Raw genomic sequence first — 27,043 nt, 5'->3', positions numbered from 1 at the left:
GTCAGTTTCTCTACGAGTTGTATGGTTTTAATACATTATTCAAAGTATCTTAATGTGCTGTATATCATACTTATTATGCACTTTGCATTTTTAAGTACAATGTAGAAAACTTTATGCTAATATAAGATGCAAGTTGGTGTGGGACTGTTAAATATCTTTTAGGATTTTTAAAAAGTGGACGTTTTACAGTTTGTGACAATAACTGCTCAATTTTGTTTATTTAGGGATAATCTTAGACTATCAGAGGGATAACGAAAAGACTATCTAAATATTTGGTGAGTAACTATGTTTTCCATCCCTTATCTTTTAGACTGTGTCTTCTTTTTTAAAACATGAAATGTTTTTCATCCTTTTATATATGCAGGGCTATGTTCTGCTTCTGAATGAAAGAAGAATTTAGGCTTCTTTTGCGGACAGTTTTACTCAAAGTAGAGGAGGAGGAGGAGGACCTGTTTCTGTGATAGCCATTCCTATGCACTGGTGCATTGTGCGTTATGCAGGGACAAGAGCAAACCTGTAAAAATGGTTTGTAGTCCCATTTCAGAGTCCCATGATGGGAACTTGTCTACCTAATAATCTGTTATATTGTACTCTCCCAAGCTCTTAGTACAGTGCTCCGCGCATAGTAAGCACTCAGTAAAAATAAGTGAATGATTGAAGATGCAAGATTTAATCTTTCAGTTAACCTAGAAATTGTAAATTGGAAGCCCAGGTTTAGAGTATAATAATAGTGCTCCCAATTCCAATAATGTGTGTTTTCTGTATGTGCTTTGGCTAAGCGTTTGTTCCAACATACACCAGTTTGGAATCAGCATGCTGAAGTAGCGGTGGAAGGGGTTTCTCTGCCCATACTGCTTAAACTACAATGTGAATTTTTTTCTTTAAAGTGGGGTTTTGCAGGAACACAACTCAGGCATTCTAGGAAAACTGGACGTGTAATGTGTTTTGGGTTTCTTTTCACCCCTCAGTCTCTGTGATCGCATCTCTTTTTGAAAGTACTATCTGTTCCTCCTGAGAAGGGACTTTATCATATTTAGCACCCAAGGCATCTGCCTATTTGAACTGTTCTGGGGCAGCAGTAATCATGGGAGAGCAAACAGATTTAGATCCTCTTCTTCATCTTCCTCCTCCTCCTCCTCTATGTCCTCCGTGTCCTCCTCCCCCATCCTCCCCCCTGTTTTCCTCTGCCCCTGCCCAGTTATTTCATATTTGACTCAATTACACACTAGCTAAAGCCTTGTATTTTAGAATATAAGAATTTTGTTCAATTGCCTGCCTTTTTGTGTTGTCATAGTTACTGAAAGGTATAGATTAATTTTTTGGCATTTTATTTAATTAAATACCACAGAGATTTACTTTTACGTTCTATCAAAATATTTTGGCTTTGCTTCAGTTATTTTTGCCTAAAGGCAAATGTGGAACTTCCATTCAAGGAATAAATGGAGTATATGTTGACTATACTCTGTTCTTCCAATCAGTTGATCAATGGTATTTATTGAGCACTTATTTTGTGCAGAGTACTGTACTAATTAGGTGGGGAGACAGACAGGAGGTCAGATAGGGGAAGTGAGGGCTTTGTCGGGGAAGGTCTCACGAAGGAGATATGACTTTAGGAGGGCTTTGAAAGTGGGGAGAGCGGTGGTCTGTCAGATGTGAGCCTGTTGTGGTTAGGGATTGTCTCTATTTGTGGCTGAATTGTACTTTCCAAGCGCTTAGTATAGTGCTCTGCACCCAGTAAGCACTCAATAAATACGAGTAAATGAATGAATGAATATATAGGGGGAGGGAGTTCCCTGCAAGAGGGAAGATGTGGGCGAGGGGTCGGCGAGGCGACGGATGAGATTGCGGTTCAGTGAGTAGGTTGGGGTATCTATCACTAAAAGCCATCGGCATTTGGTGATAGATGTTCTGCACATACTTAGTAGACCCTTACTGGAAGGAGTTGGGTGAAAGGAAAAGAAGGTGAACTGAACAAGTGCTTAGTACAGTGCTCTGCATACAATAAGTGCTTAATACATATGATTGAATAAATGAATGAACATTTGGGGCAGAAGAAGATAAGGCAGGGTGCTGGAGGAAGAACTGTTGTGTCATGAAACAGATCAAGAAGAAAGTCAGTCAATCATATTCATTGAGCACTTACTGTGTGTAGAACACTGTACCAGGTGGGAGATTGCACTGTAACAGACACTTTCCCATAGTCTAGAGGAGGAAATCCTACAGAGATAGGAGACACTAAAACTGAGAGTCAGTCAATTAGTCGTATTTATTGAGTGCTTACTATGTGCAGAGCACTGTACCAAATGTAGGAGGGTACAATGCAACAGAATTAGCAGAGAATAATGTGAAATAATATGGGAGGAAAAGGAGCCAGTGGGAAGTAGGATGTTGAGAGAGAAGTTTGGGTGAGAAAAAACCAACTGAGGGAGTGAGTAGATGGGGCTCCTAGCCAGGAAGTGGGAGGGATTCAGAGAAGTGGCAGCTGGGCCAGCCGGACCAGCGACGTTAGCTACAGCTTAGAGTTCAAATAAAGAAAAATAGCCTGGTGTATGGGGCAAGCTTGGGTGCAGAATGGCCCGTAGGGATTGCAGCCGGGAAGACATGTTTGGGATGCAGTGAATGGGGTGGGCACAGGAAAACCAAGGTAAGGTGGAGGGCAGGCAGGGGGAGAAAAGAGCAGCATCACCTTGACTGTAGTCATTGAACTTAACATCGGGACCTTAGATGCCCACTCCAGGGGCATTGCCCACTCCTCAGGAGCAATGGAGGTCAGTTCCCTCATAGTTTTTCAAGCTGGAGCCTCATATGTGCTCATCCAAGGTATATGACAAGATCCAAGAGCTTCCAGTCAGAGCTGAAAAGACCCCCAAATGTCTCTTTGAAGTCTGTCTCCTTCCAGTCCCAATTCTCCCCCCTATAATCCTGGGTCCATTATCTGCTGACTTTGTTGTACTGTACTCTTCCCAAACACTTAATACAGTGCTCTGCACATAGTAGGTGATCAGTAAATATCATTGGTTGATAGATGGAAAGGCCCAGCCCACATGAACATTGAATGCTTGTTGGGTTCATTTGAGGATTTTTTCAGGCACCTTTGTTAATAGAAATTCTAATGCAAAGAAGAGCATCTTATATTTAATTCCTCATTTCTCTGCTGTACCTCGATACAGTACCGTAATACTCAAAATAACTTCATTCTGAATCTTATTTCTGTTTTTTTCTATGTCATCCAGAGTTGTGGCTTGACAGATCCAGGCTAGTCTTTCAAAGAAATGCTCTCTGAAAGCTATTGTAGACTTAAAAGCACATGAAATGGCAGATTGGCTCTGATGGTAAGATTCTCAACAGCAGGGACAGTGTCCTCTGTTTTGTGTTCTAGTACAGTGCCCTCCACATGGACACTCAGTAAGTGCTATTGATGAAGAGGATGAAGGTGATAGTAGTGGCCTACTCAGCCACTTACTCTGCCTTCTAAAATGGCAAACCTGGATGCTTACAGAATGAGTGACAGTTGCCCCTTTTTTAACATCCTTCCACATCTTTAGGGTCTACCACCTAACCCTTTTAATTGTACACTTGGAAGACTATCAGACATCTATTATATATTGTGATTCTCTGTCATCCCTATTATTTTCATCGGCGACATTTACCGAGAGCAGTGTGACCCATACTGTATTAGATGCTTAAGGATTATATGCAGAAGTGGACATGTGGTGCCTTTCCTCGAGACATTCACGATCTTATGGAGGAGAAAAACAGTTGTATAATACAAAATAGACAACTTTTTGACACACAGATCCATGCACTCAGCTCAGTTCTCTCATTTTCCTGTCTCTCTGTCTATCTTGCCGAAGCACAGACCTGCAGTCCTGAATCACTTCCACAGTTCATTTCATCCTCTCCTGCACATGAGCTGTGGATATCTTTCCCACTGAACTCAGTCTCTTATCTTGCCGCTGACCACTAGCCCATGTCCTGCCTCTGGCCTCTTCCTATCCAACAGACTCGCTCCCTTCCTTCAAAGCCTTATTGAAGGCACATCTCCTCTAAGAGGCCTTCCCTAACTAAACACGTTTCCCATATTCCCTTCTTTGTCACCTATGAGCTTGGAACTTGATATTCACCCTACCCTCAGCCTCGCAGCACTTATGTCCATATCGTTACACTTGGCCAGTCTGCAGTTCATTTTAACACCTGTCTTCCCCTCTTAGAGGGTAAGCTCCTTGCAGGCAGGGATCATGTCTACCAGCTGAGTCTTTTCGTACTTTCCCAAGAGCTTATTCCAGTGCGCTGCACACAGTGCTCAGTAAATACCATTGATTGATTGAATAGATATTGACAGTAAAGAACACCAACCAGAAACCAAATAAATGACTACCATTTACACTTGAGTGTTCAGATGGCTGAGAGGGCAGTGTGACCAGGAAGGAAGGGAGATTAATTGGGCAATGTAACGTGAAGGAGGTGGCTTTATATGATGGTTCATTAGGCACGTAGTGTGATGGAACTGGAGATAGGTGTGAGTCGGTCAGGGAAGGGAGAGTTCATTAATCAATAGTGTTAATTAAGCATCTACTGTGTGTAGGGCACTCTAATAAGCTCTTGGGAGAGTTTAAGATAGAGCACAATTCGTGCCCTCAAAACCATATAATTTAATGAGACCGCCTCACAGATTATTTTCAAATAGTTATGAGAGAAAGGAACAAGGGTAAAGCAGCTGATAGGATTGTAGGTGGATAAAGACAACTAAGTGCAAGTTGACTGTGGCCAGGGAATGTGTATGCCAAGAGAAGCAGCATGGTCTACTGGATAGAGCACAGGTTTGGGAGTCAGTAGGACCTGGGTTCTAATCCCATATCTGCCACTTTTCTGCTGTGTGACCGTGGTTATGTCACCTAACCTCTCTGTGCCTGCTACCTCATCCGTAAAATGGGAATTAAGACTGTGAGCCCCATGTGGGACATGGACTGTGTCCTATTTGATTAGCTTATATCTACCCTAGTGCTTAGTACGGTACCTGGAACATAGTAAGCACTTAACACAATATGATAAAAAAAAGCAGAAATCTCTTCTGTAGTCACCTAAGCTCTTAGTTCGGTGCTCCGCACATAGTAAGCACTCAGTAAATACCACTGATGGATTGAGGTTCAATTACAAGATTAAATGGAGGGAAGAGAAGTCAAGTTGGTGTGCAAGTAAGAAAGAAGCTGTCAATGAAGAGCACTGAAGTCAGTGGTCAAACCCTCCATTTCTGTGACTTGACAAGTAGCCTAGAGTCCATCATCATCATGTAGTCAGCTATTACCTCTATTACCCTGCTTTTGAAGTTATTGAAATTAATTTATCCTGCTTCTGCACACTAACCCTGCCTGACCTGATAGTCTTATTTCATCACATGAATAGAATTTCACTACCCAGATTAGTTTGTGACCTCAGCAAATTTGGAGATTTCACTGCATGTGCTCTCTTTTTGGGCAGTTCTGAAAATGCTAAATTAGACAAGTCCTAACACTGATCTCTGGGGAGCCCCACTATTTATCTCTGCTGTTTATTTCTAACTTTTTGGCCAGTTTCTTTCAACCCCAGGATTACTTTTCTTTTTCAAATGATTTTGGTTTGGGACTTTGTCAAAGATCCTTCGGAAAAAAAATATAATATTGCCACGGATTCCCCTCTGGCTTGTGGTTGGAGACCCCCTTCAACAAATTCCAGCACATCACCAAGGCAGGTTTTCCTCTTCCAGAAACCATGTTTTCCTTCCAACGGGTTGTTTTTATGTAAATATTTACGGGTGCTAAAATTCAGTAAAGTTTCTAAGAATCTGCCATGTATACACGTCTGAGTCATCAGTCTATAATTTTCAGGATCACCCCTGGAACCTCTCTTATAGATGGGAATTACATTGGCAGTGTGCCAGTTGTCTGGGAATTCGCCATTTTTGACAATGTGTTTGTTGCACACTCTTGCCAGCAGTTGTACAACTTCACTGCCAAGTTCCTTCAGAACTCTCAGGTGGTTGCCATCTGGTCCCAGTGATTTGTTTATATCTAGTTTATTGAATTGGTCTACAACATTCTGTGTATTTACCACAGTTAGATCCAGGTCTTTGACCCATCTGCTTAGGGAAAAGAGAAAGAGAATCTCTGTCACTGTTTTATAGTTACCTCCTTTTTCTATCCAAGCATACCTTTTTCCTTCGTATGAAATGGCTTCCCTGATACTCTATCTGGCTTCCTGCTTTAGAGTTTATTCGAAGGATATTTCACTGTTAGTCTTCTGTATGGTAAGGAAAGTATGTATTCTTAAAGAGATTTTTAAGGCAGAGATTGCAGAAAGCACAATCTTCAGAACAGCACAGAAAGGAGTAGGCAAGACAAGTTAAGCTGGAGAGGAGCGAAACGTCTTCCAGATTTTCTTAAAGAAACATTGAGATGGGTATTTAAAGAGCGTTTCAACATAAAAGCGGAGAGAATTAATACAAAAGACGAGAGAGGTGTTCATGAGCAGGATTAAGTGGGTAGCTGATTTGAGGCACCATTGAAAGGTGCAGTGGTAGAAGACAAGCTACTTGGTTTAAAGAAGACTAGTTATTAAGAAAGCATGCATCATAAGAGAGATCTTTACTCTTTGTGATAATTGGGTGGTAGGTAAGCATATAGATTTTATTAATGCAGGAAGTTTTGTAGGCTAATATCAATAGTTTCAAGAAGGTTGTGGAAAAATGCATAGATAAGAAGTCTGAAGTAGGCTATTAGGAAAGTGTTTGAAGAAAAAGTGTCTCAGAGGGGAACAAGTACTAGGTTGGATGGTGCTTGGTCTTGCCTGATAGGGGCATTCTTAAGGCTTAATGAATGTATGGAGGTGCTCTTCTCTAGGTAAATGTAAATATATTTTCACACTTTTCCACCCAACAAAATGCCCCATTTATAAGACTAGTGGCTTTTTTCTTGTTTTCAAACCAAGAAAGTCATGAAAAAAGCCATTGTCCCACCAGTGAAGTAAAATATTTTCTTAAATTTATGTAGCTTTGTTTATATCCTTTTGGGCCCACAAGTGTTTCAGAAGCAGCAGTTTTTGCCAACCAGCTAGCATTTGTGGGGATGAAATGGGAGAGCATTTAACTCTATAAGAGGCACTTACCTGGCAATTGAGAAAAAAGAAGAAATCATTTCGTAGTCCCTTTGGAAATGGATAGGTAGTTAAGAGTGTTATCTAAGCGTAATGGATTGCAGAGTTGTAGTGAAACCAAACTGTGTAGGGCAGTAGTTCTGTGCCATTCCCCAGACTTTGATCCTAAATCAGTCCTTGTTATTATTATCATTATCATTGTTATGATGATATATTTGTTAAGCACTTACCATGTGTCAAACACTGTTCCAGGCACCGGGGTAGATACCGTTTAATCAGGTTGGACCCAGTCCCTATCCGTCATGGAGCTCACAGTCTGAATAGGAGGGAGAACAGGAAACTAGGTGGAGAGAAGTGAAGTGACCTGCCCAAGATCACATGGCAGGCAGCTGGCAGAGGCAGGATTAGAACCCAGGTCCTCTGATTCCCAGGCTTGTGCTCTTTCTACTAGGTCATGCTTCCCCTCTAGGCCTCCGTCCCCTCTGGGAGCTGCTGTGTTGCAGTTCCTCACTTGGCTGCCCTTATAAACGCCGCTTCCTCATAACTCTGTCCCAAGTTCGCCCTTTGTTCAGGCATCAGATTTCAAGGTCTGAAGCATCTTGTTTTTATTTTTGTGTATTAATAGCCCTCAAAATCTGTGTATGTGTGGATTTGGCAATGCATCGAACCCCACCTTTTGGTTTTGCTCAGATCGGTGGATCCCGTTGGCTAAACGTGGTGGCTGCCGAGTCAGTAGGTAGAGCTGGAGGAAGCCACCTCTTCCTGCCAACAGAAACTGGGGGATAGCTCTGGAAAGTTCCCACAAAATTATGCATTAGCCAAAGGGAGGAGACAAAATTAGCGTTTAAAGGCCGGAAACCATTAGGGAAAGCAAACCGAGTGAATGTGAAAAATGGTAAAAGATGATCTGTCTATATGAGGTTATTTGGCCAAGGTTATTTTGTAAAGGTGACATTAAGCAAAACTGCCACAACTGTTTTAAGAGGCATTAGTTTCTGGACTCCCTGAGGTTCCAGGTTCCCGATATTCCAGCTCCTGAGGTTCTGAACTCCTCAGGTTCTAGGTTTCCTGAGGCACTAAAGTCCTGAGGTTCTAGACTCCTAAGCTTCCAGACCCTTGAGGTTCCTTGCTCCCGAGTTTCCGGCCTCTTGGGGTTCCAGCCTCCTGAGGTTCCAGGTTCTTGATGTTCCTGCTCCTGTGGTTCTAGGTTCCCAAGGCACTAGACTCCTGAGATTCCAGGTTCCTGAGGTTCTATCCTCGTGAGGTCCCCTGCTCCTGAGTGTCCAGCCTCTTGGGGTACCAGGTTCCTGATGTTCCAGCTCCTGAGGTTCTAGATTTCTGAGGTCCCTGAAATTCCCAGCTCCTGAGTTTCCAGCCTCTTGGGGTTCTGGGATCCTGAGGTGCTAGACTCCTGAGGTTCCGGACTCCTGAGTTTCTGGCCTCTTGGGGTTCCAGCCTCCTGAGGGTCTAGTTTAGACTGGGCTTCCAGCCTCCTGAGGTTCTTTTTACGTGAGGTTTCAGACTCCGGAGTCTCTAGGTCCCTGTGATTCTAGACTCCCGAGGCTCTACATCCTGGGGCTCTAGACTCCTGAGGCTCTAGGTTCTAGATTCGTGAGGTTCTGGACTCTTGAGGTTCCCATCTCCTGAGTTCCTGACCTTTTGTGGTTAGAGCCCCCTGAGGTTCTAGGTTATTAGGTTATTAATAATAATAATAGTGGTAATGATAACTGTGGTATTAGTTAAACAATTGCAGTGTGCCAAGCACTGTACTTGGGTAGATACAAGTGCTGGGGGAGCCGATATCCGTTCTTCCTACGTAGACTGTGAGCCCCTTGTGGGACAGGAACTGTGTCTGACCTTATCAGCTTATGTGCAACTCGTATGTACCTCAGTGCATAGAACAGTGCTTTGTATGTAGTAAATAGATAACAAAAATACCTCAGTGATTACTGTTGCTGTGATGTTAGGTGAGTTGTTGAATTCAGAGCCAAGATCTCTCAGGGAGCTTAATTTCTTTCTTCCAATGGGCCAGTTTTGAGCGATGGAAATGCTGTAGATTTTTTTTTTTAATCTCATTGTATGGGGCCTTAGTGATTAAAAGCAGCATGATTAGAAGCAGCTTGGCTTAGTGGAAAGAGCCCGCACTTGGGAGTCAGAGATGTGAGTTCTAATCCCGGCTCTGCCACTTTTCTGCCTTGTCAATCAATCAATCGTATTTATTGAGCACTTACTATGTGCAGAGCACTGTACTAAGCGCTTGGGAAGTACAAATTGGCATCACATAGAGACAGTCCCTACCCAACAGTGGGCTCACAGTCTAAAAGGGCCTTGTGACCTTGGGCAAGTCACAGCTTCTCTGTGCCTCAGTTACCTCATCTCTAATATGGGGATGAAGACTGTGAGCCTCACGTGGAACAGCCTGATTATCTTGTTTCTACCCCAGCGCTTAGAACAGTCCTTGGCACATAGTAAGAATTTAACAAATACCATTATTATTATTATTATTATTATTATTATTATTAATAATAATAAAAAAATCCAGGTCTTCATTCATTCATTGTCGTATTTATTGAGCACTTACTGTGTGCAGAGCACTGTACTAAGCGCTTGGGAAGTACAAGTTGGCAAACATATAGAGACGGTCCCTTTAGCCACCATACCAGTCAAAGAGTATTTCCTAATCCCTTCCTCAGTATGGTCCCTAAAATATACATGTATGTAATCTGTTCTGATAGTGTGTGAGGTAATCCAGATGAAAACTCTGGAATTGTGCACTGGCTTTCCATTCATCATCCAAACTGAATTTTTACTTGTCTCAATTAGAGAGAAATGTTTAAGAAGCTGAGTAATTGAGAGATAAAAATGACCATAAAATAATGTGGGGCTTAAGGAAGAGGGAACTAGATTTAATTTAGGAGATCACTTCGTTATAAATCTTGAAGCTGCTTGTAGCAGTGGGAAGAAGCTAGCAATGATAGAGAAACTTTTTAAAAAATTGTATTTGTTAATTGTCAAATTGTTAGGTATTTGTTAACCATCTACAGAGTGCAGTTTTCTAGGGTGGATTTTGGATTTCTTACTTTTGGAAGAACTTTTTACTTTGGATGCTCCGCTAGTTTTTTAAATGTTGGCCACTGAACTGTTTGCTTTTTTGTTCTGACTTTCTCTTAAGACTATTTTTAATCTTCATTTTAAAATAATAATTTATGTTTTATATTTGTCATATAGTTATATGCATATATATGGAGAAGCAGCAAAGTCTAGTGGAAGGAACCTGGGACAGGGAGTCTAATGACCTGGGTTCTAATCCTGGTTTGGCCACTTACCTACTGTCTCACTTTGGGCAAGTCTTTTAGCTTTTAACTTCTTAGAATGATGATGATGATGATGATGATTAATGCCCTCAGGAGACTATGCTAGAGAAAGGGGCTAGGCAGTTTGGATCAGAGTTCATTTATTTTTGTGGCCAGATTTCTTTATTAAGATTATTTCTATTTTTCCATTAAAAGCCAGTTAGAAATCTAGCCTCTGGATCCAGATTTGGTAGGGGGTATGGGTGGTTCCTATTTGCCAGAGGGATGAGTTTGCCTGGGAAATCAAGGAAGGAGAAGGGATAGAAGACTAAGCTTTCCCCAGCCCGTCAGCCTTGGGAGGTAGGATGGCCGGCTGGGGCCCGAATGATCCCCTCGGGGTGGTCGCCGGGGAATTGGGCTTTGCGTTGCCGAGGTCCCCAGTTCTCACCCACTCCTGGAGGGGAAAGGTTGGAGGCTTTAGGGCCTCGATGATGCTGTTGTACACTTAGAACCGTGCTTGGCACATAGTAAGTGCTCAACTTAGTAGTAAGCGTCTCATCATCATGATGTCCGACCCCTCCTCCGGGAACTGATGCTGTCCGCCGCGAGAAGGGCTGCTGCGCAAGGGAAAAGGGAGGAAAGATTGATGCTCCTTTGTGAGTGACAGCTTTTGGTTCTGGGGTCTGTAAGGCCACATCCAGGACGCAGTGGACTTTGAATGGTAACAAGCTCAGAATAGTAGGGGAAGCCAGAGGTGGTGGCAGGACTGTTGCCAGGAGCATAATAAACCTGTGGGAAAACCGGTAATTCTGTGTGCTCACCATAGAGGCAGCTGGCCTGCTGGGCTGAATGACTTGGTGCCCCAGTCTTCCAGCGCATGTGCCAGGAATTGCCGATACCTGCCGCCTCTTCCAAAGCCAGGGACATTTCATTCACCCCCCACTTCTTTTCTCGTTAGCCATTATAATACTGTTTTTTGGGGGGTGAAGTAAATAATCCTGGCTTTCAAAATGCCAAACACCTTTAGAGAAAGTACGTGAAAGGCGTAGTTCATTAAGAAATGATCTCGAGGTAAAATTGTATCCTAGAGATTTTGTTCTCATGTGTATGTAGAAAAAGAAAAGGAAAGTCAGCACTGTCAATACTATTCTGAATAAGCGAATATATCGTTTCTGAATAATTTACCATGTATATGCATTTTAAAATATGTATGTGTGTGTAATTGTGTGTGTGTGTGTGTGTGTGTGTGTGTATATATGCAGACCTACACATGTGGGCGGTTGTATCTATAGATAGATGGATAGGTATCAATGCTTTGCTTCTGGTCCCATCTATATGCATTCTGAGAATCAATAGTACATTAAAGAAGCTGACATGAGGGGTCGAATCATAAATAATGAGTGAAAGCCTGTACTGCTTGCTTCTCGTTCCTGTTAAAGCCAGTACACATTTCAAGGAGAGAAAATCAGTGTACTCTACAAGTGCTCTGCACTCAACATTCCCTAATTATGGGTAATTAAGGGCATGTTGAATGTGTATTCATGTACATATATGCATATAGTTGTTTGTATTTAACTTTCTAGTTAATCTGTTTCTAAGAAAAATGGTCTGATTTAAACTATTTGTTCTTTAGAAGCCATGTAACTGTGAGTAGGATTTTCACTGGAACTGCTTCTTCCATCTAATAGAAACAAAGGTCTACTCAAAAGATTTACTTTCTGAATGTCTTCACTTAAATCATCGGTGTCACGGACATTGTGTCTTTAGTGATGCATTTTTGCTGTATATAAGTGTTATGGAGTTTATATGTGGGGCGCCTGCCCTTTACACTTTTACACTGTGTTAATTTTGTCATTACTTCTCTGCTTCCTCATCCTGCACGTTTGCTGGAAGGAATGCATCCGCAATAAGACTATTTCTTCTCCGTGTCTGACTTGCATTCAGAACGTGACAGGACTGAGCTGTAGCCGGTTTTAAGAAGTTTTTTTTTTTAATCATACGAATAATTTCAGCGGCTTCTTTAAATTTTCCACACAATATTCTCTTTCGATGAATAGCCATGTAGAGGCAAGCACAAGAAAAGCTGAGTCCTTGGCAATACGAGCTCAATTGCATCTGCAGATGAGGATTTAAAATTCTATGCAGCAGACAGTACCTCCAGCAGGCGAGTAAAAGGTTACTGCATTATTTTGCTTGTTTATATCCCTAGTCTTTAGTCTTTATCTAAGAAAGGGGTTTTTTAATTCAATTTGAAATGCATGATTGTATTTAGTTATTACTGGAAATTGATTTCACTAAAACATGAATAGCAAAAGGGCAGAGCAAGGTGAAGGGAGAGAGACAATACTGGCTTATTTTAGCCTTAAACAAAAAAAAGGTTTGGCGGGCGGGGCTGGGGAGAGAGAGACACTTACAAAGCACAGGCTTTCAATGCAGTATGAAAGGAGAAGTTTTCGTTAAGGTATTTTCATTTAAGCTGCTTCTTGCCACTTGCTTTCTTTTAACCTTTTCCCAGAGAGCGTGTTGTTAGCCAAGGCAAACAATCAGAGCCTTACAGATGTTGCCAAAAAGTGACAAATAGCCAAAGTTATATTATCCTGAGATCAGAACGAATTATTTTTTTTTAATGGCCCTAATCCACCAAATTCAGCTATAATTAGGGAGCTGAAATTAGGTATACGTTCTATTGGCAAAGACAACATGCTTGAGTTTTCTGGCTGTCAGAGACACTAGAGTTTACTTAAAACTTGGGTTTTTGGCATTTTCCTCTTAATTAAACTTGGGCTGTCGATGAATAATACTGTATAGTATCAAGAGCAGTGGCATTTACATAAAAAGATAGGTTTTCCTTTTTGAACTATTTCTTGGTGCATGTTAGACATCTGCTTTTTGTGGGCGGGGTTTTTTTTTTCCTTTGCGAGCTATTCTAACACCCCCTTCTGCCGCTTGTAGAGTACTAGCTTCCCTTGGGACTGTTTCCTAAATAAGCTGCTAGAGTACTCTCTCGCCCAAGAAAAATAGATGGGCACAGTGACTTGGTTTTTCTACTTTTCTTCCCTCTTTCTCTGGTCCCCTCCCTCAGCCTGACACCCCTGTAAAAATCATCATCATCATCATCAATCGTATTTATTGAGCGCTTACTGTGTGCAGGGCACTGTACTAAGCGCTTGGGAAGTACAAGTTGGCAACATATAGAGACAGTCCCTACCCAACAGTGGGCTCACAGTCTAAAAATCGAGTCCAAAACCAAAGCCCGTGATCATTGATTTAATCCGTCACGTGGACATAGTTGGGAGTGGACTTTTCTCTTGCTTTTTTTCAAGCGTGGGTGACTGTTGTTTTAAACGCCCGTATTTCAGGATGAGGAGTAAAAATCTGCCCTAAATGAGTGTTGAGGGTGGCACTGAAATGAATTTGTCATGCAGCGCTCTGTATACAGTAAACACTCAATAAATACGATTGATTGATCTTACTGTGTGTATCCGGCAGGTTCCCCCCGCCGAGTAGTAGAGTCATAAAAGGTCGGCAGCTCCGATTGGTAAATAAAAGGAGCGTCCAGTAATCTGCTCTCCCCGGTGTAGCGCTAAGCAATGCAGCAGCCGTTCTTTTCCAGGTATTGAGTGATCGTTGAACAACGTGTTTGGGCACAGGGAGGGGTGAGGTTCATTCCTGTTGCTGGTTGGAGTCGTGTGCATTTACAGAGGGAACAGGTTGGATAGGCTGAGCTGACCTGAAGTGGTAGGCAAACATCCGAAGTGATGGAGGAAGACAGAAGCTGTACTCACTTGTCATTTTAAGGGAGGGTTATACCCAGCATATACTCTAAAAGATATGTGGTCTTGAGTGCCAGAGGATGAGAAATTTTAAAGCAAGCTTACCTTTAACTCAGCAGACTTTTGGGGTGAATCTTGAGTTTTTCTGGGCGACGAGATGATGGCTGGCATTCTCTGCAGGCACACACCGTTGTGTGTGTGTGGTTTTTTGGGTTTTTTTTTTTTCCCCGTTTAGCAGTGTTTATTTCAGCCAGGGAGCTGCAGAATGAGGCAGTCGGCCAATTTTGAGTGTATGTGGGACAGTCTCAGTTTTGATTTCTTAAGGAAAACACTCCTCTGATGAGCGAGTCAATGTGTGGCTGTGGCTGCAGCGTTCTTTCTTCTTTAATGAAGAGGCTGGGCCGGTCGACCTGCTGCTCCGACCTGCTGTCCTGCAGCCACACAGGAGACCAGTTGCAGAGATTGTCCATCGAACGCCCCAGGCAACCAAAGGTAACTATATGGATTTATTTCCAATTAAAACGGACCATAAAAAGAGATGCACTGATAATTTGGACTTAATGGGAAAAGACAAATTAAGACTGTTCTTAGCAGTTTTCTTGACCTTGCAGTAGCTCTCCAATATCATTTTGTCATCATCAGGTTGTGTGGCGATGGAAATGCGCTGCAGTAATTGATTTTGTAATGGGATCAGGTGATTTACTGGCTGCACTGACAACCACTTGCTTGCTTGCTCTGAATTGTGGAACACTAATGGATGTTGTGATTGCAACTTAGAGTTGATGTGAAACTGCTGGACACTTAAAGCGGTAGCACCTCTTTTGTTCCTCCCAGAGGTTAAGGAAGAGGGCTGGAAATTCAGAGGGATTTTAGAAGTCCAAGTGCCCTTTCTCCTTTTTTTCTTAATATTTGTAGAATCAGAATCCACGGTGTTTACAAGATAGACCAAGGAAACATCGTCTTCCTCCTCCCCCCAGATCAGAATGCATCTGAAATGCAAAAAAAAACTTAGCCTACAGCGAACAAGTCTGTCTCTTCATTCTGAGGAAGCCCAGAAAGTGGAAAGAATGTAAACACTGGGTGATTTGTTTAAAACATAAACTCCATGTGCCTGGGAAGTAGTTGCAGTGCTTCTTCATGAAACCAAATTTCATCACGTTATGTGTTTACCGTGGTAGCGTAATATAGAAAGTATGGTAAGCACCGGATTTTTTCTTGTTTTTACATTTTTACGGTGTTCACGATGGCTTCACCCTTTGGTTGTAGTAGGCCAGTCGTTCTGAAAGTGTCATGAACTTTTGAAAGTTTCCTACCATACAATGCTCTTTTATTTGTAGAATCTTATTCTTCAAGGAAGTTATACATTTAGGGTTGACAGATGCTTATCCAAGGTCAGGGCTGTGGAATTTATATTGCCCATTGGAAATGACCTTAACTTTAAACCGTATGGAAGTGTTTAGATTTCAGAAGAGGAGCAATGCTAAACTTAGTGATAGAACTTGAAGTTGAAGATGTGAACCAGAACTTTTAAAATAAAGAATATTTTAAAAGAAATAGTGTAGGGAAGCAGCGTATCCCAGTGGAAAGAGCAAGGGCTTGGGAGTTGGAGGACATGGGTACAAATCCATATTTTTATCATTCTTTTTATTCTGATGGTATTGACACTTGTCTACTTGTTTTGTTTTGTCTGTTTCCCCCTTCTAGATTGTGAGCTCGTTGTTGGGTAGGGCCCGTCTCTATACATTGCCGATTCGTACATTCCAAGCGCTTAGTACAATGCTCTGCACACAGTAAGCGCTCAATAAATACGATTGAATGAATGAATAAAATATCAGCTCCGCCATTTGCGTGCTGTGTGAACTTGGGCAAATCACTTAACTTCTCAGTGCCTCAGTTTCCTTTCCTATAAAATGGGGATTCAGTACCATTCATAGATTCTGAGCTCCTTGAGGTACAGAGTTTGGGTCTAATTCCCACCTGTATATTCTTTCCCAGCGCTTAATGTGCTTTGTACACAGTAAGTGCTTAATAAATACTATTATTACTGTTGTCAAATCTTACTGTCTTCTCTACCCCATCATGTAGCACATTCATTCATTGTCGTATTTATTGAGCACTTACTGTGTGCAGAGCATTGTACTGCGCACTTGGGACAGCACAATGCAAGACTTTGGCATGTAGTAAGTGCCATAGTTTTAACAGTTATTACTGTTGTAATGCTGATTACTTCTACCTGCATGTTTTGTTTGATGTGCCTTGCATTTACTAGGAATACTGTATGAGTTTTTCAGATTAGTCTAAGATGTCAAAGTATGAACCAAATGCTGTTATTAAGTCAGTTAGGCAAGATGGGAAAATTATTAAACCAAAGAGATGAAAGCTTGGTACTTGATAGAAGCCCATCTTCATCATGCCATCATCAAACTGTATTCATTAATAATAATAATAATAATGGTATTTAAGTGCTTAACCATGTGCCAGCACTGTACTAAGCGCTGGGGTGGACACAGGCAGATCGTTTTGGACACAGTCCCTGTCCCACGTGGGGCTCACAGTCTCAATCCCTGTTTTACAGATGGGGTAACTGATGCACAGAGAAGTGAAGTGACTTGTCCACCATCACACAGCAGACAAGTAGGGGAGTCGGGATTAGAACCCATGACCTTCTGATTCCCAGGCCCGGGTTCTGTCCACTATGCCAAGGGTTAGAAACGCTACGACCATGAAAGTGAACTGAAACATTTAGAGAGGTGGCTGTACAACTTCAGTGTAACTTAAAAGAAAAAAAAAGTAAAAAGTAAAGGCACTTCTAGAGTGTGAACCTGTTGTTGGGTAGGGACCGTCTCTATATGTTGCCCACTTGTACTTCCCAAGCGCTTAGTACAGTGCTCTGCACACAGTAAGCGCTCAATAAATACGATTGAATAAATGAATAGAATTCTTTATTCATGTATGTAAACTGTTAGAGCGTGTTTCAAGTATCCAGTTGGAGGTAGTTTATTAAATAATATCCTAGAGAAAGAGTTTAATTTTCAATGCAAAAATTACCATTTAGCTTCAAATGATTAAAGGTGTTAAAAACCTCCACCCATTCCATGATCTTTAGTCTTCTGAATGTCACTTTCCTCTTTGTTATCCCTGCGTACCAGGGGGTCAGTAGTGTGAAATTATTGGGCCTGTGCTTGTTTCCAGAGCTTACCAAGAAATGTTCTCCTGCTACTCAGTATTTTCAAAATCACTTTTTTGGGGAATCTTTTTCAATTATAACGGAAAATGATTGTGAAGTTTTACAAGTAGATGGTCATTGTAAGGGCAGCACTTAATTTGCATTGAAAGAATAAGCTTAATAGTAATTGCGCTATTAAGTACTAAGCATGGGAGTAAAGGGAGATCATCAGGAAGCTAGGCACTGGGTAACGTGAGGTCATGAGGTTGGTGTTTAAAAAGTGCTCACGATTGAAAAAGTTGATATCATTTATCTAGCCTGCATCTATCCAGAGCTTTGTTTATGTGGGACTGACCTGGAGTCCTTTCCTTTAATTTTTCAGTTCAGTCCTCCTCACTCTTCCCCTCTGTGTCCTTCTTAGAAGTCACCTCTCCGTCTTTCCTGAACGTTTTGACCTCCGATGACCTGCAACCTAAGCAGGGACCGAACCCTGACTTCTTGGGTCCCATCTGCCTCACTGCCCTTGAAGGCCCTGATGTGCAACCCTCAAATTGGAGATAGTGTGTTTTGAAATTCGCCATTCTGGGTGATTAACCAAAAATCTACCCTCTGTTGTTTCACTGACTCAAATTCCAGAGGTTTTTCTGTTACCTGTTCTGTTAGAAGCCGGACCTTTTATTGAAAGAAAATTAGAGCGGGAAGCGAACAAATTGTGATCACATAAACCCCTTCTTTTTGAAATCCACCTGAACACAAAACATATGGTGGTGATTTCTATTGAGTTTTCTAAATTTGTAGTGCACAATGTCTAAAATTAACATCATGCCATCAGTTTGGTATTGATTTTTTCATCAGCTCAGTTCATTTACATCACTTCCAGGAAACCATATTTACCATTAATGGTTGAGTCATTACATTATATTTGACATAAGAAATAGCTTCCAAACATGCTAATGCTTCTTCTTCTGAAAGAGTGTATTGCAATCTATCACCCCTCTGAGCAGGCTGCTAAAAAAAAAAACCAAACATTTCTTCAGGCACTACTGCAATTTACATTTGAGATGGCCAGATGCTTTTAGCAAGGAGAAAGGAGGTGTTCAGTTCATTGTATCAGGGTGTCACGAGTGTGCACTGCTTTATTTAATCTTATTTTATGGTTAGACAGTGCCCATAATTATGTAGCTTTTCCTGATCCATTGTGCTGAGGAAAGGGTGAGCAGGTTAAGAACGTAAGCATTGTTACTTCCTGTTCCTTCTTGCCAGGCAATCTGGAACTTCACTAGGGATGAGTTTTCCTGCATCTGGGAGAAGATAATAGTGATGGTATTTGTTAAGCACTTACAATGTGCCAGGCACTGTACTAAGCACTGGGGTGGATGCAAGCAAGTAGAGTTGAACACAGATCCTATCCCATGTGGGGCTCGTGGTCTCGATCCCCATTTTACAGATGAGGTAACTGAGTCCCAGAGAAGTGATGTGACTTGCCCGAGGTCATAGCGACAAGTGAGGGAGCCGGGATTAAAACCCCTGACCATCTGATTCTCAGGCCCGTGCTCTGCCCCCGACGCCATGCTGTGATTATTGGTTTGGTCTTTTCTTTTTAATATAAAGGAAGCAGAGTCACCCCGAAATTGAGTCATTGAATTTCTTCAGCAGGCAGTATTCATGTTAGGGATATTTCTTTCTCATGCCCACTTCAGCTGCCTCTGGACAATCAGTAAGAGTTGTAAGTTGCTCTTGGGCTGGGAATGACAATATCTTGTGCTTCTGTACAACATGCCCAGGGGCTTCGTAAACGGTAAGTACGGTCCCTGGCACTGCTGTTACTACTCCTCTTTCTCTTCTCCCTCCTCCTCCTCCCCTAGTTGCCAAGCAGAGCTCAAGAAGTCTCAGCAGTTCCACACTTGGAGTTCTGTTGCTGAGGATCAATATTTCTTACTGCGTTTCCAAGATTGTGTTACAGTTTTTTTTTCATTTCTACCAAGAGCCATTGGGATTTCCATAGCCTTTGAGTGGTTCCATGAGTTCAGCCCTCTCCACCATCACCATTATCATAGGACTGCATTAAGCATTGGGCAGCAAATAGTATCTCTAGACTGTGAGCCCCGTGTGGACCAGAGATTGTGTCCAACCTGATTAACTCTTTTCTACCCCAGCCCTTAGTCCAGTGCAAGGAGCACAGTTAGTGCTTAACATGTACCATACTAATCATTAGTATATAGTATAAGACAGGGTTCATGCCCTAAAGGAATTTACTCTTCCTGCAAGAGAAGAAGTATTTGTTTGGTGACCATCTATTGTGCCTTGGCTAGCAGAGACTCTGTATTTGCAGTTCCCTCCATCTTGATCAATCGTTGCGCAGTAGCTATATAAATGGGAAATCAATCAATAGTATTTGAGGGCTTTCGCTTTTCAGAGCATTGTGATATCTACCGAGGAGAGGACAGTGTCATTGGAAGAAAGGGTCCCTGCCCTCAAGGAGATTACAGAGAGCAGGCCCGTGAGAGAAGCAGTGTGGCTCAGTGGAAAGAGCCCGGGCTTTGGAGTCAGAGCTCATGGGTTCAAATCCCAGCTCCGCCAATTGTCAGCTGTGTGACTTTGGGCAAGTCACTTCACTTCTCTGTGCCTCAGTTACCTCATCTGTCAAATGGGGATGAAGACTGTGAGCCCCACGTGGGACAACCTAATCACCTTGTTTCTGCCCCAGCGCTTAGAACAGTGCTTTGCACATGGTAAGCGCTTAATAAATGCCATTATTATTATTATTATTATTATTATTACAACGTAGTGGGTGAACAGACAATAAAATAAGTAGCGGGAAGCAACAGTATTGAAAGCATATACATAGGTCCTCCCCAGGAGAGTGGGCAGAGGGTGCTTGGAATTTTTGTTTTAAGTGACGGGGCATTCTGAAAGCTATGGGGACTCCGTTAGAACTCCATAATACTCTCAAAATGTGTCACTGAACCAATTCAAAAGTAGGGTGGCTGGCCCTTGCCAATTGTTTCTACGAAATACTTACATGAATGTATAATAGCCCCAACAGCTTTCATCCAAATAAGCCTCCAACTGCCTTCCTCCCGCCTACCTCCTCTGCTCTTCAGCGTGTCCAGTAAACCTCCTCCCCACCCAAATGTATGCCTTCCTCAGCGGAGCCATTGCACATACTGGTCTTTATACCCGGAATGCCCTCCTCCTTCCACATCCCCTCCCTTCTTTCAGAAGCTCCCTCACCTCCTCCTTCCCTCCCGTTGTGTGTCACAGGGTTGGCTGATTGGGTAGCCTGCCAGAGTTCAGGAGGATGCGCTGTGTTCTCATTGAAGATCGGAATCCCTTTGGCTCGGACGCGCCATCGGATCCGCTGACACCACGGTGGCTTGAATCACGTACCTGTGCGGCAAAAGGCATTTATGAGTAGCAGGATTTTTGGTCCTGTTGTTTGAGTCCATAGTTAAGCTGGTAAATGAGAGTATTCTGTACCTGTATTGTACTCAGTGCACATTTTCTGGGCAGTATGCTGCAGTATGAACTGTGGACCTAACGTGGGCTTTTGAGTCATGCGTGTTGGCAAATTTCGCCAACAGTAGTTTTGTCTTTGAATATGAAGGGTGTGTGTGGCGTGTACTTGCAGGAGGCCTTCCCAGACTGAGTCCCTTCCTTCCTCTCCCCCGTCCCCCTCTCCATCCCCCCCATCTTACCTCCTTCCCTTCCCCACAGCACCTGTATATATGTATATATGTTTGTACATTTTTATTACTCTATTTATTTTACTTCTACATATCTATTCTATTTATTTTATTTTGTTAGTATGTTTGGTTTTGTCTCCCCCTTTTAGACTGTGAGCCCACTGTTGGGTAGGGACTGTCTCTATATGTTGCCAATTTGTACTTCCCAAGCACTTAGTACAGTGCTCTGCACACAGTAAGCGCTCAATAAATACGATTGATGATGATGATGATGATGATGATGATGATGATTTGAAAAACCTGGTATTTTACGTTCTTTACCCCTGAAGCACCACAAGCCTGAAAAATTGGTAAAATGAAACCCAGAAGAGTCCATTGTGTGATGCTGGAAAAAAAAGGATTATGATACGATTCTGTGAGGATGAAATAATTTTCAAAAATTGTCACGTAGTAACCTGAAACATTGATTTTCGAAGAAAGATCTCTTCCTCTTTCAGAAGTGTGCAGTGCTTAGTTTCCACATGGGCACCAGTCCCTCCCCATTAATTAGGCTTCATTAGATATGAGCCAAGATTTGACTCGCAAGCAGCCGTCTGAAATTCAGAGTTTTGTTTTACCCTACTTTTTATAGGTCCCCTTGGTTGTTAGTGGAGAGACCTTTACAGGCATGAGAAGCAATGTGGCCTAATGGATAGAGCATGGGCCTGACAGTCAAAAGGATCTGGGTTCTAGTCCTGCTACTTGTCTGCTGTGTGACCTTGGAAAAATCATTGAATTTCTGTGCCTCAGTTCCCTCATCTGTATAATGGGGATTAAGACTATAAACCCTTTGTGTGACGTTGATTATGTCCAATCTAATTAGCTTGCAGCTATTCCAGTGCTTACTACAGTACCTGGAACATAGTAAGTGCTTAACAAATACCAATAGAAAAAAAGGGCAGCTTGTTCTTAGGTCTTGGAGGGAAAGGAAGCTGGAAAATTTTAAACCTCACACCGGAATAGTTGTCCTTTGATACTTAATCTCCCACATGTTGTAGTATAGTCTCGTGATCTTTAAATCAGTATGAAGGAAGAGAAATGCTTTGTAACCACGATCATTTTGTAGATGGGGAAATGGAGACAGAAAGACTTAGCCAGTGGCAAAGTCAGGATTAGCCCCCAGGGCCTGAAGACTAATTCTCTAGCCTCTGGACTTCTAATTTATAAGTCAGTGATAAAACCAAACTAAGTTAAAATCCATTTTGCCACTGTTCCAAAAGAGCTCAGTTCTCCACAGTGTAACTCTGCACACAATCTGAATGAAAACACAGTGCTGATCACCACAGAGTGCCTCTCCCTTCCGTATTCTTTTTTGTTTCTTGCTGTCCTGAAAAAAACCTGGATGATAGAACAGAGTTGATTAGAGAGCAGGGTGGCTCAGTGGAAAGAGCCTGGGCTTGGGAGCCAGAGGTAATGGGTTCTAATCCCGGCTCCACCACTTGTCAGCTATGTGACTTTGGGCAAGTCATTTCACTTCTCTGTGCCTCAGTTACCTCATCTGTAAAATGGGGATGAAGACTGTGAGCACCACATGGGACAACCTGATCACCGTGTATCCCCCCCAGTGCTTAGAACAGTGCTTCGCACATAATAAGCGCTTAACAAATGCCATCATTATTATTATTCTTAGAGGCCATTTGTATCACTGTTCAATATGGCTTTTAACACATGTCCATTAACTCATTATTAATAATAATTAAGTTATGTTTCAGTAATGCGGTTTCACTCAACAGTAGGAGCAGATGTGTTCTTTGCCATCATGCCTAGACACAATTATCAGTTGTGTTTTTCATGTGATTTTTCTGGGCCTTCTTACCTCCGTGTGTATGAATCCCACCCTGACCTCTTCCCTTGTTTAGAAATGAAATAGAAAGCTTTGATGTGAGGTCATATGCGAGTGTCTTTGGAAGTCTAGCTCTTTGCTGGTGATTCATTTCTTTCTGCGACTTTTGCCAGCCTTTATTTGTATTAAGATGGATAATTTGGTTCTTTTAACGATCTTCCAATTGGTGGGCCTGTTATCTCCATCTGCTGGAAGCGAAGGTAAAACTGTTTGTTAGCTCTTAGCATCACAGCAGACGTTTCTCCCTGCACATTTTCTACCCATACCTTTAAATCTCCATTTTAGTTTTCCCGTTTTAACTTGAAATTTCATCTGTAGAAAGAAATGATAGACCGTGCCCTTGTTCTTTATGAAGTTGTGAGCTTCTAAAGAACTCTTAGAAAATTTGATTGGGTAATGTATGTGTAACAATCTATGTATATGAATATAATTTGTTTTCACATTTGGAAAGCTTAAAATTTCCAGACAATTTTAGAGTAGCTATGCAGGTTTAATAAGTTTATTCATTTTAATAACCTTATTTTTGCCCCCCCCCCCCCCTTTCCGGCAGACGTATTTATGGGCTTGTGTGTTATATATCAAGTTGAACTCTGGCCAAACTGATTCTCTGCTTAGTACAGTGCTTGTTACATAGTAAACGCTTAACAAATAGCATGATTATGATGATGTTGATGATGAAGATAATTATTCATTCAGTTGTATTTATTGAGCACAGTGTACTAAGCGCTTAGCCCAGCCTGCTGCCGCTCCTTTAAGGTGCATCCCCCTGCCCCCAACAAGGGAAGGAAGAAGTGGTACATGGTTTTCAGGAAGGGCACAGGAGGGATTTTTAGGCTTTATGAGAGACATAGGTTGAGCTAACTGTGCTTGACAGTGCCGGAGAGAAGTAGAGGAACACGCGTGAGCAATTTTCTACCTGCTCTTCTCGTCTCTCTCCTTTCCAGATCCAATAGGAGTGCCAGCTGCTGAACTGTGAATTTAGAGATGCTTCACAGAGTTGTTTGTGCTGTCGCTGCTGCCGCTGCTGCCACCACAGAACCCTCCCAAGGGCTGTGGAAGAGACACCGGGAGAGGCCCTAGGAGCTGTAGAGACATTACTAAGGTCTCCTGAGTCAATATATGAGAAGCCCATTTAAGGGTTTTACAAACCGTACCAGAGCGTGCTTTCAAATGAAACAGATTCCCTCCCTCTTCCTCAACACCCCTCCCATTTGCTCACTTCCCATCTCAAGCCACCAACTCACTTTTTAAATATACTTTCACTCATATGTCATTTATAATCTGTTCCTTTGCCTATTCACCAAAGTTGCACACGCTTAGAATTTTAATTTTACCACGGGTTAACTTGAACAAGGGGTGCAAGTTAGGACCGAGTTGACTTTATAATCGGTTGCTTGAGGACACCCAGTTCTTCTAAAACACGGGACAGCGTTCTCACGCAATCCTTGCATTCTCACACAGTAACAGAAGTCAGACATGTCAGTCAGCCAGTCAGTCGTATTTATTGAGCGCTTGCTATGTACAGAGCACTATACTAAGCACTTGGAAGAATACAATTTAACAATAAACTGACACATTCCTTGCCCACAGTGAGCTTACACATGTACGCCAACCACTTGTTCTGACACCAAAGTGCCCTGTGTCCAAACAATTTTACTTAAAGTGAACAATCCTTAATCCGCAAGCCATGTGTCCAAACAATTTTACTTAGTCAAGTGAACATTCCTTAATCCGCAAGCCATGTAGCCAAAATGCAAAGTGAAATGATGCGTTCTGGCTGAATTTAATGTACTTGCCAATAAGAGTCTGCTCTTCTCACGCCTTCTTCCCTGCCTTCAAGGGAATTTTCCTGTATAGAGATGAATCCAGAGTCAAAACTATCTCCACAAGGTTACCATAGGGTTAGAGAGAATTATTTACATGCAAGTGCATGTTTTGGATGCAAATGGCAGTAAGAGTTTAAGTGTACATAGTTAAACTCATAGAATTACAGTATACCTGGAAAACATTGAAATGTGAAATTGTCTAGTGAGTGGAAAATAGAGGAATACTTTCTTGGTCTGAGATTTTTCTTAAATGAATAAGTATTTGAGTGAATTATTTAAAAGGATGATATTACTTTCTGTGACCAAGGATTGTCACTGTACCCTTTTCATTCATTCATTCAATCGTATTTATTGAGCGCTTACTGTGTGCAGAGCACTGTACTAAGCGCTTGGGAAGTACAAGTTGGCAACATATAGAGACGGTCCCTACCCAACAATGGGCTCACAGTTTAGAAGGGGGAGACAGGCAACAAAACAAAACGTGGTCAGGTGTCAAGTCATCAGAATAAATGTAAGTAAAGCTAGAAGCACATCGTTACATGTACATTTCCCATTGTACATACCATAGTCATCTCATTTAATTGCCTCCACTAATAGTAATAATAATAATTGTAATTATGATGTCTAAGTGTTTACTATGTGCCAAGCAGTGTCTTAAATACTGGGATAAATTAAAGGTTAACAAGTTGGACCAAGTCCCTGCTCTGCATGGGGCTCACAGTCTAGACAGGAGGGAGTAAGATTTATTCTCCATTTTGCAGATGAGGAAACTGAGACACAGAGAAGTTACGTGACTTGCCCAAGGTCACGCAGCAAAGTGGCAGAGCGGAATTAGAACCTGGGTCTTCTGGCTTCCAGACGGTGCTCTACCATGCAATTCCTCCACTCCTCCCGCCTTCCCCAGCTTTTGAGGAAGCAGTTAAAGAATATCTAGTAAACGGGAGTGGCTGTGCAGGCTGGGGTAGGAAGAGAAATCGGGTCAGGCTTGTGTTGCCAGAGTTTTTGAGCTATGGTCATGCACTGTAGTAGAAAGAGGAATAGGGTCAGAATGAGCTATAACTGCAGGGATGAGAGAATTCTGAGGTAGGAAGAGGAAAAGAGGGTGGGGGTTTGTTTACTGTAATTCATTGAGTGCCTTGGCACTATCAACTGCCTTCTCATCTTTCTTTACTCCCCTGCTTTTTTTTTTCTTCCTGCTTCCCTTATTGCTAGGTTTATTTATGCACATCATAGCCTTTCTCTAGGTTTTGGACTGCAAAAATTGTGCAGAATGAGAGGGGAGGAAATCATGGGAGTAAATAAAGTGTTTCCACGTTTTTGAGATTTTAGGCGTTTGGCATTTTTCATTTTTCATGCTCAAGTTAAAATTTTATTTCGCTAAGAACCCAGAGCCAAGACACGCCTATAGATAAAGGCGAATTTTACCCCGCCTCAGTTAGCACTGAGCCACCAAATTGAAGTTTCGGAAAAATTAGAGGGCCCATAGAGAAATCCTTCTAACAACAGAAAATATCATCCACTTCAGTAGTATTGCATTTGTCTTGACTGCTGCTTTTACTTTAGGTTTTAAAGAAGGAAGAATGGCGTACAAAGAAGACAGGTGCCATTCTCCTGCTTTTTATAATGAAAGCAGTGCATACCAAGTTCAGAGCTAGGTGAGAATTGGGGAGGTCCGTAAGTGGTTTGGGCCCATCAGGGAGAGAGCGGAATCCTTCGGAAAACTGGCCCTAACTGCATCTAATTTGGACTTGAACCATCTTCGGCCCCCAGCTCACCTGCAGCGTACTGGGGGACGTGTGATGTGCATTTGGCTCCTAACCAGAAGTTGTTAGAAACACAGTTCTGGGATCTCCTCCTCTCAGAAACAAATGTTCAACTGTGCCGTCCGAGAGCAAGCTATTTTCAAATAATGTGTGTGTGTGTGTACGTACACGCATACTTTTGCACACTACTTATTACACACCTAGGACTGGTGCACATTGTCCCAAAGCATAATCTGTTTTGAAATATCCACTCTGGGAATGTCCAGGAATGGCACAGGTGTTCAAACTGATCATCCCACTGGAGAGGCAAGAGAGCTAAGCCTGTTGACTTGGGTTAGATATAAAATTAGGTACTGAATTTCATTCATTCAGTCGTATTTGAGCCCTTACTTTGTGAAGAGCACTGTACCAAGTGCTTGGGAGAGTACGTGGGTTATTTAGGAATTCTGTTTATACCCCAAGACACCAGGTAAAAGTTTTCAGTGTTCCATGTATTTCATTGTCGTATTTATTGAGCACTTACTCT

The 27,043-nt window shown here is 42.2% G+C and overlaps 1 protein-coding gene across 4 annotated transcripts in view; it reads left to right on the top strand.

Annotated features, from left to right (window-relative positions):
- The first annotated feature begins 224 nt into the window (after positions 1-224).
- The window catches only part of FBXW7 (F-box and WD repeat domain containing 7), a 166,538-nt gene continuing 139,719 nt past the window's right edge, over positions 225-27,043 (top strand). Inside the window, exon 1 of one of the 4 annotated variants that reach the window (XM_038755284.1) lies at positions 225-275. Coding sequence is in view for 2 of the 4 variants with exons in the window: in XM_038755283.1 (XP_038611211.1) it covers positions 14,534-14,686 (153 nt within the window). In the remaining 2 variants the exon portion in view is untranslated. Of the gene's footprint in view, positions 276-14,199; positions 14,687-23,915; positions 24,031-27,043 lie in introns of those variants that run through there. The other 3 variants (XM_038755283.1, XM_038755282.1, XM_038755287.1) reach the window with 3 other exon arrangements.

Source organism: Tachyglossus aculeatus, chromosome 12, assembly GCF_015852505.1.
Source record: "Tachyglossus aculeatus isolate mTacAcu1 chromosome 12, mTacAcu1.pri, whole genome shotgun sequence".
In the NCBI taxonomy this organism is placed as follows: Eukaryota; Metazoa; Chordata; class Mammalia; order Monotremata; family Tachyglossidae; genus Tachyglossus; species Tachyglossus aculeatus.
The sequence above is the reverse complement of the archived record's forward strand: the minus strand, read 5'-3'. Positions and strand labels throughout refer to the sequence as shown.